At 49.4% G+C, this 18061-nt stretch overlaps 1 protein-coding gene across 1 annotated transcript in view; it reads right to left on the reverse strand.

The window, feature by feature from the left end:
• gnav1 (guanine nucleotide binding protein (G protein) alpha v1) overlaps positions 1–18061 on the reverse strand; it is a 125788-nt gene that overhangs the window by 74802 nt on the left and 32925 nt on the right. The window contains exons 3-4 of the mRNA XM_080209455.1: positions 16191–16283; positions 8725–8885 (exon numbers count right to left, since the gene is read on the reverse strand). Of these exons, the coding sequence (XP_080065581.1) occupies positions 8725–8885; positions 16191–16283 (254 nt within the window). The remainder of the gene's footprint in view (positions 1–8724; positions 8886–16190; positions 16284–18061) is intronic.

Consider the following 18061-nt stretch of genomic DNA (forward strand, 5'->3'; position numbering starts at 1 on the left):
GCAGAGCTGGTCGCTCCCCTGGGGAGTTCTAATCTCCCACAGCTCAGCACAGTGATCAGTCTGACAGCCGCACCATTCACTGTGGCGACAAGCAGCGACTGGCATCCCCGCCACTCGGATACGTTTCACTCCCTGCTGCCGCTGCGCTTTCTCACCCAGCGCCGCAGGTGGGCCGCTCCACACCAACTCGGGGGGAAAGCTCAAGATGTGCGGCAAGCGGTTCTGGATGCGCTGCCTGGAAGCAGACTCAATAGCAACTTTCAAGAGTGGAACTGGACTGAGAGTCAGAGGGGTGAAAAGTTGCAGGGCTCTGGGGAAATGAGCAGGCAGGGAGAATAACTGGAGCGGATCAAGTGGGAAAAAGTGAGATATAAAGTGAAAAAGTGGAGTATATCAAGTGGGAAAAAGGCAGGAAGAATAAAGGAACAGAAAATTGAGATAGACAGAGAAAGCAGTACGCTGCAGTGTGGAGAAAGCTGGGAGTCTTTACACAGCAATTATAAACCAGCATACAGGTACAGCAAGGAGCTGGAAAGCAAATAGACTGTGGTCCTTTATTGCAAGAGTGATGGAATACAGAAGTATTCTGTATTCTGGAATACAGAAGTGCTGCATCTGAACAATGCATTGAGGCTTATTTATTAGCGTCACAGGTAGGTTTACATTAACACTGCAATGAAGTTACTGTGAAAATCCTCTAGTCGCCACTGTCCGGTGCTTGTTCGGGTACAAGGAGGGAGAATTTAGCTTGGCCAACGTACCAGCACGTCTTTCGGACCGTGGGAGGAAACACAGTAGGAAGTCTCACAACGCCAGGTTAGAGTTCAACCAGTTTATTTGATAGTAATCCCACAAGCTTTCGGAGACGGTGTTCCTTAGTCAGGTGTGTGGAACCTTTTTACTGAGACTTCTTACTGTGTTTACCCCAGTCCAACGCCGGCATCTCCACATCATGGCTACCATCGCAGGAAACCCACACAGACACTGGGAGAACGTGCAAACTCCACACAGACAGTGACCCAAGCTGGGAATCGAACCCAAGGTCCCTGGCATTATGAGGCAGCAGTGCTAACCACTGTGCCACCCTGCCAAGAGATGGCACCTGGATTACTGTGTCCAGATCTGGCCTCCTTACGTGTGGAGAGATATACTTACATGGAAGGCTGTTCAGAGAAAGTTCACCAGGCCGCTACCTGGGACAAAGAGGTTGCCTTATGAAGGAAAGTTCAGTAGGTTGGGTCTGTGCTCACTGGAGGTTAAAACAACCTGAGGTGAATTGTTGAAATAAAAGATTTGGAGGACGCTTTGCAGCATCGAAACTGAGACAATGTCTCTCCTCATGAGGGGAATCTAGACCTTAGGCTATTTTTCCAAGAAGGGTGATCTCCAACCAAGGAAGGACTTCTGCTCTCAAAAGGATCATTAATCTTTGAAATTCTCACCCCACACAGCAGTGGAGGCTGGGTCATTGAGTTAGACAGGTCAAGAGCTAGCACAGGCACACTGGGCCAAATGGCCTCTCTTGGTGCTGGTACAGTGATTTCACATGTTAAAGCACGGAGCCTTCCACCTCTTTCCGTCAGGAAAAAGATAAAAAAGTCTGAGGTCACGTATCAAAAACAGCTTCTTCCCTGTTGCCGTCAGACTTTTGAATGGACCTAACTTGCATTAAGTTGATCTTTCTCTACACCCTAGCTATGACTGTGACACTACATTCTGCACTCTCTCCTTTCCTTCTCTATAAACGGTGTGCTTTGTCTGTATAGCGCGCAAGAAACAATGCTTTTCACCGTATATTAATACATGTGACAATAATAAATCAAATCAAATCAAATCACTAAAAACCCTTCAAATTTCCTCAGGTGAGCTCTTTGTCATTTTCTCTCTCAGTTGTGAAACTTCGGAGAGAGAGCTTTGTCGACAGTAGGTCTCAAAACGTCAGTGATTAACCCGACACCCTCACAACGTTCGGTCTCTCTCGTCAACTTTTGCACGAATCATCTGAAGTAAATGCGAAACGCAGAAAGGACATTTTTTTTTAAAAAAAACCCCTTTCCACAAAGCAGGTAACCTTTCAGGGGAACTTAAGGGACTGTTGCTGTGTGGTTAGACAGACAGCACACTGTCACGCTGACCTCACCTTCTCACCCCGCCCCCCCCCCACCCCCCCACCCCCCCAGAGACTGAACCCATTCCGTGCTCACGATACCAGCCTCTCTCTCTCTCTCTCGCTTTCTCCCATCTCGTCACCACTGGCTCGAACCCTATCTGAGTCAGGATAATGATGCTTATTATTCCGACCTGCCAACGAGACAAAAAGCTGCCGCAGGTTGCAACTGATCCGACCTTGTGCCTCCACGCCTGAGAGTTACTGTCAAAGCCAGCAATTAGTGCACTTTGTGTTAAAAAGAAACACAAAACTACAAGCAAATTAACCGCACAAACTTTACACAGGAGCAGCAATTACAAGTCGAATCTTGGAAATGTCACACAAAGCCCTTTCCAGCTAATAATCTAACAAGCATTCACTTCCAGGGGCTTTGCATTTAAAAAAATACAAAGTCATAGTTGTTAATTGCTTGCTGTCAGTCGAAATGTCTTTTGAATAGTTCAGGTCGCCGCTCTGACAGGCAAGTCCACTTTTCAAAATACACGTCACTCTTTACTGTGTGGTTTTGGTTTCAGACGAGAGCCTCTATTTATTCAGATGTCCTGGCACTGTTCCACTCCATGCATGACCCAGTGGAAACCCCCCATTCCTTCACTCCCCTGTTTGGCTGGTCCAAAGTCAGTCGCCTTCTTGCATCGCGCAGTGGTCAGCACTGCTGCCTCACAGAGCCAGGGACCCGGCTTCGATTCCGGGTCTCAGGTGACTATCTGTGCGGAGTCTGCACATTGTCACTGCCTGTGTGGACTCTGCACATTCTCCCTGTGCCTGCGTGGGTTTCCTCCCACAGTCCAAAGATGTGCAGGTTAGGTTGCCTGGCCAAGCTAAATTGCCCCTTAGTGTCAGGGTGATTAGCAGGGTGGAGTTACAGGGACTGGGGGGGGGGGGGGGGGGGGTAGTGAGGGTATTCTTGTCTGTGCAGGCCTGATGGGCCAAATGGCCTCTGCACTGTAGAGATTCTGTGACAGACACCACAGCAATTAACTACGTGACTGGCTGACTTTCTCATCCTCCTGTTGGTTGTTAGAAGTAGACACAGTTTGAGGTACATGACATTGTGGAATAAAGCCAATAGATTCCATGGGATTTTAAACAAACAAAAACAAACTTTACTGGACAAGGTCAGAAAGATGGAATGATTTACAATATCTATCTAATATTCAGGCTAAGTATGAAGAGTATGCGAATACTATGGTTGAATACAACACACTACACAATAACTAGTAAATGCACCCAAAACAGGTTTCCCAGTAACCCATCTAGACGTCAGTGAACACTGTATCAAACAATCTTGTTGAGATCGTCTCTCTTACGAGGGATTCCAGGCTTCACCTCAAAGCCCTCACCACAGAATTCTTCCCAGAAGTTGCTCCAATTCGGAAAGCCTTCACCATGGCCCACCTCACAAAGTTTCAACCTTCTGTCCGAGATTCCATTCCCGCGATTCCCAAGTCTACAATTCCAGTAACAATTCACAAGCACAATTTCAGTGGAGCATCATAAAACAGCTCCAAACAACGTAGTCAGCAACCTTCTGCTGCCTCCTTCCATCACCGGGGCATCTCCTCACCCCTCACCACTCCAAGCCTGTGAAAAAACAGCCCTTTTCCTGCCTGGAGGTTCTTTCTCTGCCCAACAGGGCCCTCTCCCGCTGCCACCCCTCTCCCCCAGCAGGTCCACCCACCTCCCCTGGCACGGCCCCCCCCCACCCCTCCCATCAGGGACCCCCCCCCTCTCCCGTCGTGCCCTCTCTCTGAAAATGCTGCTCCACTCCCGATGACTTTTTTGTGGAGGCACTGTCCTCTTCCTCTGTCCTCTTCCAGAAGAACCACAAAATGTCAGACTGCGCACATGCTTCCAGCTCCCACTCGCCACCATCACAGAAATGTCGAGGCCTGACAGGACCTGGAGGTCTTTGTCGCACTCCAGCAGAGAGTACATCTGGATCCAAACCGGAGCTCATCCAAAGTCCCTTCACCCATCAGCTCGCTGACCTCACTGACCCCACTGACTTCACCGACCACCGCTGACCTCACTGACCTTGCTGATCTCGCTGACATCACTGACCACCGCTGACATCACCGACCACCGCTGACATCACTGACCCCCGCTGACATCACTGACCTTGCTGATCTCGCTGACATCACTGACCACCGCTGACATCACTGACCTTGCTGATCTCGCTGACATCACTGACCCCGCTGACATCACCGACCACCGCTGACCTCACCGTCCTAGCCAATCTCACTGACCTGGCCGACCTCAATGACCCCGCTGACCTCAGTGAGCTCCCGGTCAAACAAGGCCTTGATTTTAAAATTCTGCTGATGTTCTCAAATCCCTGCACGGTCTGACCCCCCCACTCTCTGGAATCTCCTCCAGCCCCGAACAACAACCCTCCGAGATATCCGAGCTCAGCCAAGCCTGACCTCGTCAGCACCCTCGACTCCACCGAAGGCGGCCGTGCCTTCAGCTGCCTGGACCCCCAGCTCTGGATTCCCCTCTTCCCTCCTTCGGGGGAACTCCTTCCAAACTATAACCTTAACCAAATTGTTGGTGTTCTGCCCTAATATCGTCTACGTGACGAGGTGTTAAATTCTGCTTTGTAATGCCCCTGAGATTCAGCTGGGGATGTTTTCACTTTAAAGGCGAGATATCAATGTAAGTTGTTGTTGCCACACCATGCGGGACTGACGTAGCGTGCCACCAGGGTGAGTGGCGGCAGCGGATTACTGACCCTGGGGCATTGCTGGTGCCCGCACTCTGCAGAGCCCCAGGCATAATCTACATATCATGTTTATCTAAGAATGCATAAAAAAGGAAATCCTGACTCACCTGCAAGAATTAAGCTGCTTTAACATCCGGAATTGTAATTAAATATCACTCACATCCTGAGAATCAATTAAACATCCAGTTTGTAACAGGGCTGGCAAATGAGTCATTACCTTTCCCCAGTACAAAGGGGCAACATCATCTCTGACTTTGCAGGGTTAACATTGCAACAACACTGCTGTCCAGTGCCGACAACAGAGAGCTCAGGGCTGGGAACTCTGCGGAGAGTAACTCACCTCCTGACTCCCCAGAGCCTTCCCAAAGGCAACAAGTCAGGAGTGTGATAGAATATTCCCCACTTGCCTGGGATGAGTGCAGCTCCAACAACACTCAAGAAACTCAACACCAAACTAGGGCGAAAGACGATGGCCCAGTGGTATCATCACTTAGGCTTTTAATCCAGAAACTCTGGGGACCCGGGGTTCAAATCCCACCACAGCAGAGGGGAGGAATTTGAATTCAGTAAAAAATCTGGAATTAGGAATGACCGTGAAACCACTGTCGATTGTTGGAAAAACCCATCTGGTTCACTAATGTGTTTTACGGAAGGAAATCTGCCGTCCTTACCCGGTCTGGCCTACATGTGACTCCAGATCCACAGCATCTTCATTGTATACCTCAATTTACCCTCCAAGAGCAGCCAGGGGTGGGCAATAAATGCCAGCCAGCAACACCCATGTCCCACGAATGAATAAAAAATGAATTTTAAAAAAACCATCTAAAGCAGCCCCACCTGATCGGCACCCCATCCGCCAGCTTAACCAATCACTCTCTCTGCCACCAACACACAGTAAGAGGTCTCACAACACCAGGATAAGGTCCAACAGGTTTATCTGGTAGCAAATGCCACTAGCTAGTGTCGTTTGCTACCAAATAAACCTGTTGGACTTTAACCTGGTGTTGTGAGACTTCTTACTGTGTTTACCCCAGTCCAATGCCAGCATCTCCACATCACCAACACACAGTTGCAGTATTGTGTATAGCATCTACTAGAAACACTGCCTCAACTCACTAAGGTTCCTTCCGCGGCGCCTTCCAAACCCACCACCTCTGGTAGCAGAGACATGGAAACATCAGCATGTCCAAAACACACACCCATCTTGATTTGGACACGTACCAGCTAATCCTTCATTGCTGCAGGGACAAAATCCTGGAATTCCTCACCCTCCTTCCCCCAACAAAACCTTGGGAATAGCTCCAGTACAGGGGGTGCAGTAGTCCAAGGTGGCTGCTTGCTACCATCTACTCAAGGGTAATTAAGGGTGGGCAATAAATGCTGGCCTGGCTAGCGACGCCCACGTTCCACAAATTAAGAGACTTTCTTTGAGAAGTTTGTGTGATGTGGAGAATCAGGAGTGTGATGGAATACTCCCCACTTGCCTGGATGGGCAACAACACTCAAGAAACTCAACAGCACCCTAGGGGGAAGATGGTGGCCTAGAGGTGACACTTCAGTCCCATGTCTTTACTGAGGACAGCAGAATCCTTGCCCTGCGTGTTACGGTTTTCACACTGTACAATAATAACAATCAGCGATCAGTCTCTATCGATAAGTTCATCACAGACCCGGACAAGAAATGAGGAAAACTCCCAGGACTGGGGAACCTTCAGAACCACATGTCCAGTGTCACATGTTACACTGAGCACAGAACCACCTGTCCAGTGTCACATGTTACACTGAGCACAGAACCACCTGTCCAGTGTCACATGTTACACTGAGCACATGTCAATATCTTAAATTATTCATTACTTATGGTCTCTCAATTTGCATTCTGAATGAGGCAATGCAAGCTGCTTCCCCCATCTCCCTTGTGAGCCTCACAACTTCTCACTGCCTCCTGAATACTTCTTCTGGACAGGGCTGATCATAAGTTCATAAGATAAAGGAGCAGAATTAGGCCATTCGGCCCATCGAGTCCGCTCCGCCATTCGATCATGGCTGATGTGCTCCTCATCCCCATTTTCCTGCCTTCTCCCCATAACCCTTCAACCCATTACCGATTAAACATCTGTCTAAATCTTCCTCAAATGTACTCACTGTCCCAGCATCCACCAGACTTTGGGGTAGCGAATTCCCCAGATTCACAACCCTTTGGGGGAAGTAGTTTCTCCTCAACTCTGTTTTAAATTTGCTGCCCCTTATCCTAAGACTATGACCTCTCGTCCTAGGATGTCCCAGAAGAGGAAGCATCTGCTCCACATCTACTTTATCCATACCTTTTATCATCTTGTATACTTCAATTTGATCTCCCCTCATTCTTCTAAATTCCAGAGAATTTAGAAGCTATACTATCTAGTCCCTCTGGAATGCTAATGTGATAACCCTCAGGACTTGCATAGGATATCACTGATTGCCCTCTCTGTAGCACTTGTAGAGTACGAGCTCCCTGAGGATTGAGAATTAACCAACTAGGTGGAGCTCGTGTTCCGAGCACTGTATAAAGCAAGCCCCCGAGTGGGTCCATTGTTGCACTGTCCTGATTGGGATCCTGTTTATGTACACCACAGGCTTGTGGTTTGGCTTTACTTTATTTTGTGCAATAGAGCACCATTCCTTCACAGCTGACTCCTGGAGTTACTTACTTTACCTAAATCAGTTACCTTATCATGATTAATCCTCCTCTTTTCTTATTTTTCTTGGCGTATCTTCACACACACATGCCATTTCCCGCTTTGGGGAATAGTGGGCAAGGATTCCTGAGCGGATTATCGACCCGATGAGCCATGCTGCAAACATTCCTTCCGTGGCTAACAAGTCCTAGTGTGGGACTCGAACCGGGAGCTGTTGGTCCAGAGGTAGGGGCGCTACCCACTGTGCCAGAAGCTCGCCACTCTTCCTCATTGAGAACATCTACAACTTAAATACCCCATACTACTGAAAAAAGAGAAATAGGTCGGAATTTTACGATCCCGCGCACAGTGGGAATCGGAGTGGACGAGGGAGAGACCATGGATTGACCTCGGGTGGGATTTTACTGTTTCGGGATGAGGGAGGCCATAAAATCCCACCCAAGCTGTCGAAGCTTTTTGATTTGTACTCATCAGGACAGATTGGCGAGTATACCAAATCTCAAAGAGGAGCTGGTGCGTCTTGATTGTGAAGAGGACTCTGATGGGTGGAGATGTTGCCATGAATGAGAATCAGAATCACTCGTTTGTTGCCTTTGAGATTTAGTTTTCCTGCAAAGCTATCCTGATGAGTACAAGATGAAAAGCTTCGAGATGTCACTTTCTTCAGGCTCTCGAACACCAACAACTATCTATCATTTACATAATCACTCCTCATAATCCACTCCCTCCCCATTCCCTCAATCATTCCAGTTCTCCTCTTCACCAACTTTTCAATAGCTGCAGTATGCTTCTCTCTCTGTGGTGACCAGGACTGTGTACAGTTTTCTAAGTTTGGCTTTATAATGCTTTATAAAGTGGCAGGGTTAGATCACAATATCGGATCAATGTGACCTTTTAACAATGTTTGATTTGCTTTAGTCGCAGAGTCTCTGTTGACACCATTCCACACTCTTCAGGTCCAGAGGTAGGGGCTCAATGAGAACCCGAGGGAGAAAGGAATAGAACGAGATGCTGATAGGGTGAATTAGCAAGAAGGACACGTGGAGTGCACAGATACCAGCATGGACCAGTTGGGCCGAAGGGCCTGTTTCTACGCGGTACATTCTACGTAACACACTCTGAATGTGGAGGAACGCAGGAAGACGTGAACTTACTAATGTGCAGAGTCGTTCAACTCAAACTCGTAGCCGCGCGATGCCGCCAGTTTCACCCCCTGGTCCGCCCACAGGCAGCGGAGGGCATGTCCCATGAACGGAAAGAGGGCGTAGTCCTCGTCAAAACAGCGGCCGCAGGACAGCACCGTCTGAGCGTGGATCTGAAACACATCAGAGTTAGAACCGTGACGCCAGAGTTAGAACCGTGACCCCAGAGTTAGAACCGTGACGCCAGAGTTAGAACCGTGACCCCAGAGTTAGAACCGTGACCCAGCGGGGGAGGGAGGGGGGGAGGGAGTCATAGCGAGGGTGTTGGGAAAGAAAGGAAGTGAAGCCTCAGACTGACCATGATGATTTGAATGGTGGACCAGGATCGATGGGCAGAGTGGTCTACATTTATCCCTTATGTTCAAAATATTGATGGAAATTGATAAATCTACTGGAAGGTGAGGAGGGGGCAGGAGGTGAGATGGGAGGAGGAAGCGGGCGGAGATAGAGAAAGACAGACACTTACAAAGGGTGATACAGGGAAAGGGATCTGGCCTCTGACACTCATCACTGTCTCGATTCACCTGAACGGCTGCAGCTTCAGGGCTGATCTTCCCGCTGCTCTCACAGCTGTCAGGAATGGTTTATGGAAGTTTATTTTCACAGCAGCTTGAGGGAGTTGGCACTCCCTCACCAAGTTCCACCGCATCTAACTCACTGCTGTAACTGAGTGAGATGTTTTCAGACTGATTACCTGGGAGGAGATCTTTCTGCTGTATAATAAACCAAGCAAAGAGTCATTCCCGGTAAGGGGGAAATGCCAAATTTACTGAACCCCCCCCCTCCCTGCCTCAGATTAATCGTCTGCTGGGACAGCAAAGGGGGGCGAAGGGAAGCAGGATTTAAAGTTCATTTATTAGTGTCACAAGCAGGTTTACATTAACACTGCAATGAAGTTACTGTGAAAATCCCCTAGTCGCCACACTCTGCCACCTGTTGGGGAACACTGAGGGAGAATTTAGCATGGCCAGTGCACCCTAACCAGCACGTCTTTCAGACTGTGGGAGGAAACCCACGCAGACACGGGGGGAATGTGCAGACTCCACACAGACTGTGACCCAAACCAAGAATTGAGCCTGGGTCCCTGGCACTGTGAGGCAGCAACGCTGGCTGCTGTGCCACTCATCAGCAAGAAACTTCAAAAAGACACTTCAAGATTCACCAGTGGAAGGGTAACCGGTACAAAGCTCAGCACCTGATCAGTGAGGGGGGGGGGGGGGGGAGTGGTGGAGAGGGGCAGTTGAAGGAGAGGTCACCCTTTCCCCACTAATTTTTGACCCGTTGTGAGTGCATCCAGATCCCACCGCACAGGATACGGACACTGGGAATTGGGAGACGAATCGAGGGGCAGTTCACACAGACATCCCGTTCCTGCAGCCCGTCCCTCAGCTCCAGTCAGGGATAATGTCGCTGAGCAGGCAGCGAGTGCCCTCTGGTGAAGGCCTGAATCATTTCACCCACAGCCGCCTCCGCCAGTCACACATCATCTCCCCACTCCGTCCTCTTCCCTTATTTCACCGTCAGCTTTAACGTGAGAGCCTCCGGGGCATCGTAACTGTGGGACAATCTCAAGATGGGCCGGAACTATCCTCTCCCCCCCACTCGCCGACCCCATGCCCACCCTCGACCCCACACCCACCCCTCGCTGACCCCACGCCCACCCCCCCCGCTGTCTCCCCCAACTGACCACTTCCCCCGTCACTGACCGCACCCTCCTCACCGACCACCCCACCACGAACCCTGACCAACCCCAGATCACCCGGCTCCCCTCCCCGCTCAGATTTCCCATGCCCACGCCCCTGCTGGCTGCCCCGTTGGATGTTTATCTGCTTTACAGCAGCTGCTGACCTCTGCCCAGATGCCAGGTATCTGGGGCCCCCTTGCTGTGCTGTCACCCAGCTGCCCCCGGGTGGAAGGGAGAAGATTCATCCCCAGGTAAGGAACTCGGAGCGGCAAGACATTCCGACAAGGAATTTCCCGAGATCCCAAACGAGCAAAGAAAGCTGCCCCGTCATTCCCTGCTCACTGCCTTCCACCCTCCCAGCCCCTTTCACTCCGAATCCACACCAAAGTCGGAGGAGTGGTAGATTGTGAGGAGGGGTATCGTAGTTTACAGAGAGACTTGGACAGGTTGCAGAGCTGGGCCGAGAGGTGGCGGATGGAGTTTAATGCGGAAAAGTGTGAGGTAATTCACTTTGGCAGGAATAACAGATGTGTTGAGTATAGGGCTAACGGTAGGACTCTGAATAGTGTTGATGAACAGAGGGATCTAGGTGTATGTGTACATAGATCCCTGAAAGTTGGAAATCAAGTAGATAAGGTTGTTAGGAAGGCATACGGTGTCTTGGCGTTTATTGGTAGGGGGATTGAATTTAGGAGCCGCAACGTCATGTTGCAACTGTACACAACTCTGGTGTGGCCGCACTTGGAGTATTGTGTACAGTTCTGGTCCCCACATTATAGGAAGGATGTGGAGGCATTGGAGAGGGTGCAGAGGAGGTTTACCAGGATGTTGCCTGGTATGGGGGGGAGGTCCTATGAGGAGAGACTGAAGGATTTGAGGTTGTTTTCGTTAGAAAGAAGGCGGCTACGAGGGGACCTTATTGAAACATATAAGATGATTAGAGGTTTAGATAGGGTGGACGGTGATAGCCTTTTTCCTCGGATGGAGAAAGCTAGCACGAGGGGACATGGCTTTAAACTAAGGGGGGGTAGTTATAGGACGGATGTCAGAGGTAGGTTCTTTACCCAGAGGGTGGTGAGGGATTGGAATGCCCTGCCTGCTGCAGTTGTAGATGCGCCTAGTTTGGGGGCGTTTAAGAGGTCCGTGGATAGGTTTATGGATGGAAAGGGATTGGTTTAGGTTAGAGGGTCATTGCTTTTTTTTTAACTGGTCGGTGCAACATCGTGGGCCGAAGGGCCTGTTCTGCGCTGTAATGTTCTACGTTCTATGATTCCCTGTGGTTAGAACCTCAATGACATAACCATCCGTATCCTGATGGGTGCAGAGGAGATTCACCAGGACACTGCTGGGATGGAACATTTAATTTATTGAAGAGAGGTTGGGTAAGGGTGGCTCATTTTCTCTGGCAACACCAGGTTAAATCCAACTGGTTTATTTGGTAGCAAACGCCACTAGCTTTCAGAGCGCTCACTGTTTGTCAAGTGACGTGATGAAGGGGCAGCGCTCCGAAAGCTAGTGGCGTTTGCTACCAAATAAACCTGTTGGATTTAACCCGCTGTTGTGGGACTTCTCACTGTGTTTACCCCAGTCCAACGCCGGCATCTCCACATCATTGTTTTCTCTGGAGCAGAGAAGACCGAGGGAGGACCTGATTGAGGTGTACAGGATTACGAGGGGCACGGGCAGGATGGATAGGAGCAGCTGTCCCCCTTCAAGGGGACACAAGTTAGAAGTGAGGGGTGGGAGGTTTAGGGGTGATCTGTGGAAAAACCTTTGGTGGTGAGGGTCTGGGATGCGCTGCCAGGGAGGGTGGTGGAGGCAGGAATGCCTCACATCCTTTAAGAAGTATCTGAATGAGCACTTAGCATGCCATAACATTCAGGGCTATGGTCCAAGCGCTAGCAAGTGAGATTAGGTGGGCAGGTCAGGAACTTTCATGCATTGGTGCAGACTCGATGGGCCGAAGGGCCTTTTCTACACTGTAGTATTCTGTGATACCCATTCGCAACTCCCAGGATTATCTAAGATAAGGATATTTATTGTGCTCTGCTCTTCCACTTGGCATTCTTTGTGCCTCTGACTAGTTTATTTGCTACTGCCTCTTCCCCTCTCGCCCTGACTGACGGACCTCCTCATCCAATATTGATGTCAGAATCCCTCTCTTTGCACAGCTCATCTAAAACCATCTTGTCGCCCTCAATACTGGGGTGGCACAGTGGTTGGCACTGCCGCCTCACAGCGCCAGGGACCCGGGTTCAACTCCCGGCTTGGGTCACTGTCTGCGTGGAGTTTGCACATTCTCCCCATGTCTGCGCGGGTTTCCTCCGGGTGCTCCAGTTTCCTCCCACAGTCCAAAGATGTGAGAGTTAGGTTGTTTGGCCATGGCAAATTGCCCCTTAGTGCCAGGGGGACTAGCAGGGTAAATACATGGGGTTGCGGGAATAAGGCCTGGGTGTGATTGTGGTTGGTGCAGGCTCGATGGACCGAGCGGCCTCCTGTAGGGGTTCTATGACTGATCCCACCCCATCTCCCTCGCCATTGCTCCCACCGCACCGCCCCCAATACTGTTCACTGGGGCAGAGTTATAAGATTCACGTGAATTAATTTCTATTGGATAAAGAACAGGATAACACCCAGAGACCACAGAACTTTATCCCAGGAGAAAATGGGTGAAGAGTGGAACATTAGTGACCTGCCCAGCCTAATGTACAAGTTAGACAGACACGGGAGGTAATACTTAGCTCAGTACAACTAGTGCAATACTGACACCTACTGGCAGCAAATCTACTGCAGTCGCTGCTCACTCCAAATCATAGGAAATCATAGAAATTATAGATCCTTATGGTGCAGGAGGAGGCCATTCAGTCCATCAAACCCATACCGGCTCTCTGACAGAGCATCTTCTCCTGGCCCTAACACCGTAACCCCAAATATTTACCATGGCTAATCCATCTAATCTACATGTCCTGGGACACTAAGGGACAATTTAGTATGGACAATCCACCTGTGGATTTGGACAATGGGGTGAAAACCAGAGGAAACCCACGCAGACTTACAAGGATGAGGAGGGATCTACTTGAAACTTACTGAATACCGAGAGGCCTGGACGGAGTGGACGTGAAGAGGATGTTTCCATTTGTGGGAGAGACTAGAACTCGAGGGCACAACCTCAGAACGAAGGGACACTCCTTTAGAACCGAGATAAGGAGGAATTTCTTCAGCTAGAGGGTGGTGAATCTGTGGAACTTATTGCCACAGAGGGCTGTGGCAGCCAGGTCATTGAGTGTCTTTGAAACAGAGATAGATAGGTTTTTGATTTGATTTGATTTGTCACATCTTAGTTGATAGCGAAAAATATTGTTTCTTGCGTGCTATGCAGAAAGCATACTGTTCATAGAGAAGGAAAGGAGAGAGTGCAGAATGTAGTGTTACAGTCATAGCTAAGGTGTAGAGAAAGATCAACTTAATGCAAAGTAGGTCCATTCAAAAGTCTGACCACAGCAGGGAAGAAGCTGTTCTTGAGTTGGTTGGTACGTCACCTCAGACTGTTGTATCTTTTTCCCGAGGGAAGGAGGTGGAAGGGAGAATGTCCGGGGTGTGGGATCCTTAATTATGCCGCTGCTTTGCCGAGGCAGTGGGAAGTGTAGACAGAGTCAACGAGGAGAAGGCAGGACAGTGGCAATGAGATTCATATCAGCCATGATTGAATGGTGGAACAGACCCAGTGGGCCGAATGGCCTGATTCTGCCCCTACATCTTACGGTCTTACAGACGCGGGGAGGATGTGTAGACACATAGGCAGCCACCCAAAGCCGGAACTGAACCCTGGGGCTGAGAGGCAGCAGTGCTAACCACTGTGCCGACCAATGACGTATTTTCATTGGTTAGTTAATGAATGCTCTGGAGTGCATGTCCAAGGCCCCGTTTGACCATCGCGAGTTCCCTGTCTCACAGGAGGTACATTATGTTTACCTGCAATTCCTGAATGGTTCACGTCGCAATGCAAGACATTCTCCATCTGGGACAGGAGCCCCTGTTTCAGGATCACTTCTGCAAACACCAGATCAGGTGTAATACCTGTCCTTGTCCACTAGTCTGTCTCTATTGTGGGAACCGTGAATTGGATTCAACGGGAATTTGAACTGGTTTTTGGAGCAAGCAAGGAGATGGATAGCACGGCTGCCTCAGAGCGCCAGGAACCTGGATTCGATTCCCGGATTGTCTGTGCGGAGTCTGCATGTTCTCCCCGTGTCTGTGTGGGTTTCCTCCCACAGTCTGCAAGATGAGCTGGTTAGGTGCACTGGCCACGCTAAATTCTCCCTCAGTGTACCCGAACAGGCACCAGAGTGTGGCAACTAGGGGATTTTCGCAGTAACTGCATTGCAGTGTGAATGTAAGCCTACTTGTGATACTAATAAATAAACTTTAAACTTTTGCCCTGTCCATTCAGAATAACCATTAGGCTGAGTAGGCTTAAGCCTAGGGTCCCGGAAGGGAGAGGGGGCCCCGAGAGCAAAAGAAAAATTGGTTTAACCCTTGTAAGGGTGAATAAATTTTCATAAGTGTACACCGTGGGTGAATTACTATAACAAGTACCTATAAATAGAGGAGCTTCACTCATGGACTTGTACGACATGCAAATAAATATACAAAATAAATGCAACAAAGAGTTTATTGTCATGCTGTAACCGATCTGGATTTCTTTCTCGTATTTGCAATATTGATGATGACGCACTTAAACAGGCAGCGAATACCCTCGTACAAGTTTATCTGGAAAACTTTGACTTGGCTTTTGAGGAAGAGCTCACCCACTTTCAGAAATCCATTCAAGGACAATCCGATGACGATGTCACTGGGATGTATCGAGCTCTGGCAAGGGATCGGCTGTACGAGGTGTATCCAAATACATACGTTGGCTTTAGAATTTATCTGTCCTTAATGATCACTAACTGTTCAGGCGAGCGTTCATTTTCGGCACTGAAGAGGATCAAAATCTACTTGTACTCAACAATGAGAAACTTAATCATCTGGCACCCACACACACTGAATCAGACATGCTTCGATCTGTTAATTTACATACTAATATCAACACTTTTGTAAACCAAAAAAAACACGGAAGCTTTTTAAAGTACAAATGTAAAGAAAATGAAAAATAAGTGAATAAAAGGGCTGCAATTGATTCATATAACTTTACAATATTATACATGTAGTACATTACACAGCGATATAAGATATCTAACGTCACTTTATTCTATTCAATGAAGGGTGGGGCAGGGGACGGGTTAGGGGCCCTTACTGAAGCTCAGCCTAGGGGTTCGGGTGGCGGTTAATCCGCCACTGGGTCCACTCTGCGCGTTGACTTTGCAACTCTGAGAAAGAAATCAAATTTAAAAGACCCTGTTGCACCATCTTGAAGAGGAGCAGGGGGTTGGGGGGGGGGGGGGGGGCTCCCTGGATGTGGGCGCTCCCCAGGTAGTTGGGGGGGGGGGGGGGGTGCTCCCTGGGTAGGGAGGGAGGGCTCCCCCCCAGTGTCCCATTTATTATTTACCCCTCACCCAACATGACAAAAACCTGATGACTGGTCATTGTCTTGTTAGTGTTTATTGGATCTTGCTGTGCATAACTAGGCTACTGCATTTCCCAGTGACGACATCTCACAAAATACCTCACTGGCAATAAAGGTGCCTGCTGCTCGGGTAGGGTGCCACTTATTTTTAGAAACACAGTCACTTACCGTATTCTTGGGGTTGGCCAGATTAATCCTGAGAAGCCCCATGCCTTGGAGCACAAACTTCATGGAACTGAGCAGGTTGTCCAGGACAGCAGGCTGAAATGGGGAGGAGAGGAGAATCAAACCCACTGATTAGCCAAGGCACCCAGAACGGTTTAAAACATAGCAATAACAAAAAAAAAACATTCAAAGGCATTACGTATGTGGTCTGCTGTGAGACTAACAGTAAAGCATGAGGTAAGAGGAAATAAACAAACTGGAATTGTATATTAACAAGTTACATTTATGTACTAGTCACTTGTAGGCTTACACTAACACTGCAATGAAGTTACTGCGAAATTCCCCTAGTCGCCACACTCCAGCGCCTGTTCGGGTACACTGAGGGAGAATTTAGCATGGCTAATGCACCTAACCAGCGCGTCTTTCAGACTGTGGGATGAAACCGGATCACCCAGAGGAAACCCACGCAGACATGGGGAGAGTGTGCAGACTCCGCACAGACAGTGACCCAAGCCGGGAATCGAACCCGGGTCCCAAGCGCTGTGAGGCGGCAGTGCTAACCACTGTGCCGCCCAGTATTTATCCTAGCACAGTCAGCACAAGGCTGGCTACAAGACTGACTAAAGCAAAGTACTGAGGATGCTGGAATCTGAAACAAAAACAGAAAATGCTGGAAAATCTCAGCAGGTTTGACAGCGTCTGTGGAGAGAGAATAGAGCCAACGTTTCGAGTCTGGGTGACCTTTCGTCAGAGCTGAGAGCAACGAGAATCAGCAGAGATTTATGCTATTGGGATTGGGATTGGGATTGGACAAAGGAAGTATAAGCGTGGAAACAGAAGGCTGAGAAGGTGCTAAGAATGTGCCTGGAGTGATCAGAATGTGAGAATGGCTGGGCAAGCTTCACCCGGTGTGGAGCTCAAATCCCACGTGATCAGACCCTGTTCCCTTAAAGAGGCACATCCCAACGTTCGTGACAGGAGGAGAGTCACAGGAGGAATAACCCACAAAGTGTGAGATGTGAGGAGGTACCAGGCAGGTGATGAAGGAGGCGGGTTTTTTGTGGTAGCATGGCCCCTTTAAGGTGAGGACCCTGTGGGTCGTCCTGGTGGGAGGCTGAGCCACTCGGCAGGAGGGTGAAGGAGGGGCTCACAGTCGGAATGGTAATTCAGCCTGACCTTGCTGTGCTTGTATATAACAGACAGAACCCCTCCAGTGCAGGAGGAGGCCATTTGGCTTATTGAGTCTGCACCGACCACAATCCCAACCCAGCCCTATCTCTACAAACCCACATATTTACCCCGATAATCCTTCTAACCTACACATCCAGGGGCAATTTAGCATGGCCAATGCACCTAACCTGCACAAGTTTGGATTGTGGGAGGAAACCCAGGGAGAACGCGCAAACTCCACACAGACAGTGACCCGAGCAGGGAATCGAACCCAGGTTCTTGGCGTTGTGAGGCAGCAGTGCTAACCACCGTGCCACCTTTTATTTGGCAATAAAGCCGGTTTGTGATTCAAGCCACATCAGGTCGCCCTCAGTCTCTTACAGTTTCAAAAGTAGAGAGCGAGGCAGGGGAGTTTATAAAGGGAGTTCCAGAGCCATGGGTACAGGGAGCTGAAGGTGCGGATACCGAGGGTCACAAGTGATTAAAGTCAGGGTTTGTAAAGAGCGGGTGGGTGGGGGGGGGGGGGGTGTTGTTGAGGAGGTAATAAACACACGGGAGAACATTCAGAACATTGTCAGCCATGCTGCTTTAGATAGAGCTCCAGTTTCCTCCCACAGTGCAAAGATGTGCAGGTTAGGTTAATTGCCCCTTAGCATCAGGGGGATTATCAATGGGGGGGTTACGGCGATAGGGCCTGGGTGGGG

The sequence above is a fragment of the Carcharhinus amblyrhynchos genome, chromosome 21 (genome assembly GCF_965287045.1).
Source record: "Carcharhinus amblyrhynchos chromosome 21, sCarAmb.v2.hapA, whole genome shotgun sequence".
Classification (NCBI taxonomy): domain Eukaryota; kingdom Metazoa; phylum Chordata; class Chondrichthyes; order Carcharhiniformes; family Carcharhinidae; genus Carcharhinus; species Carcharhinus amblyrhynchos.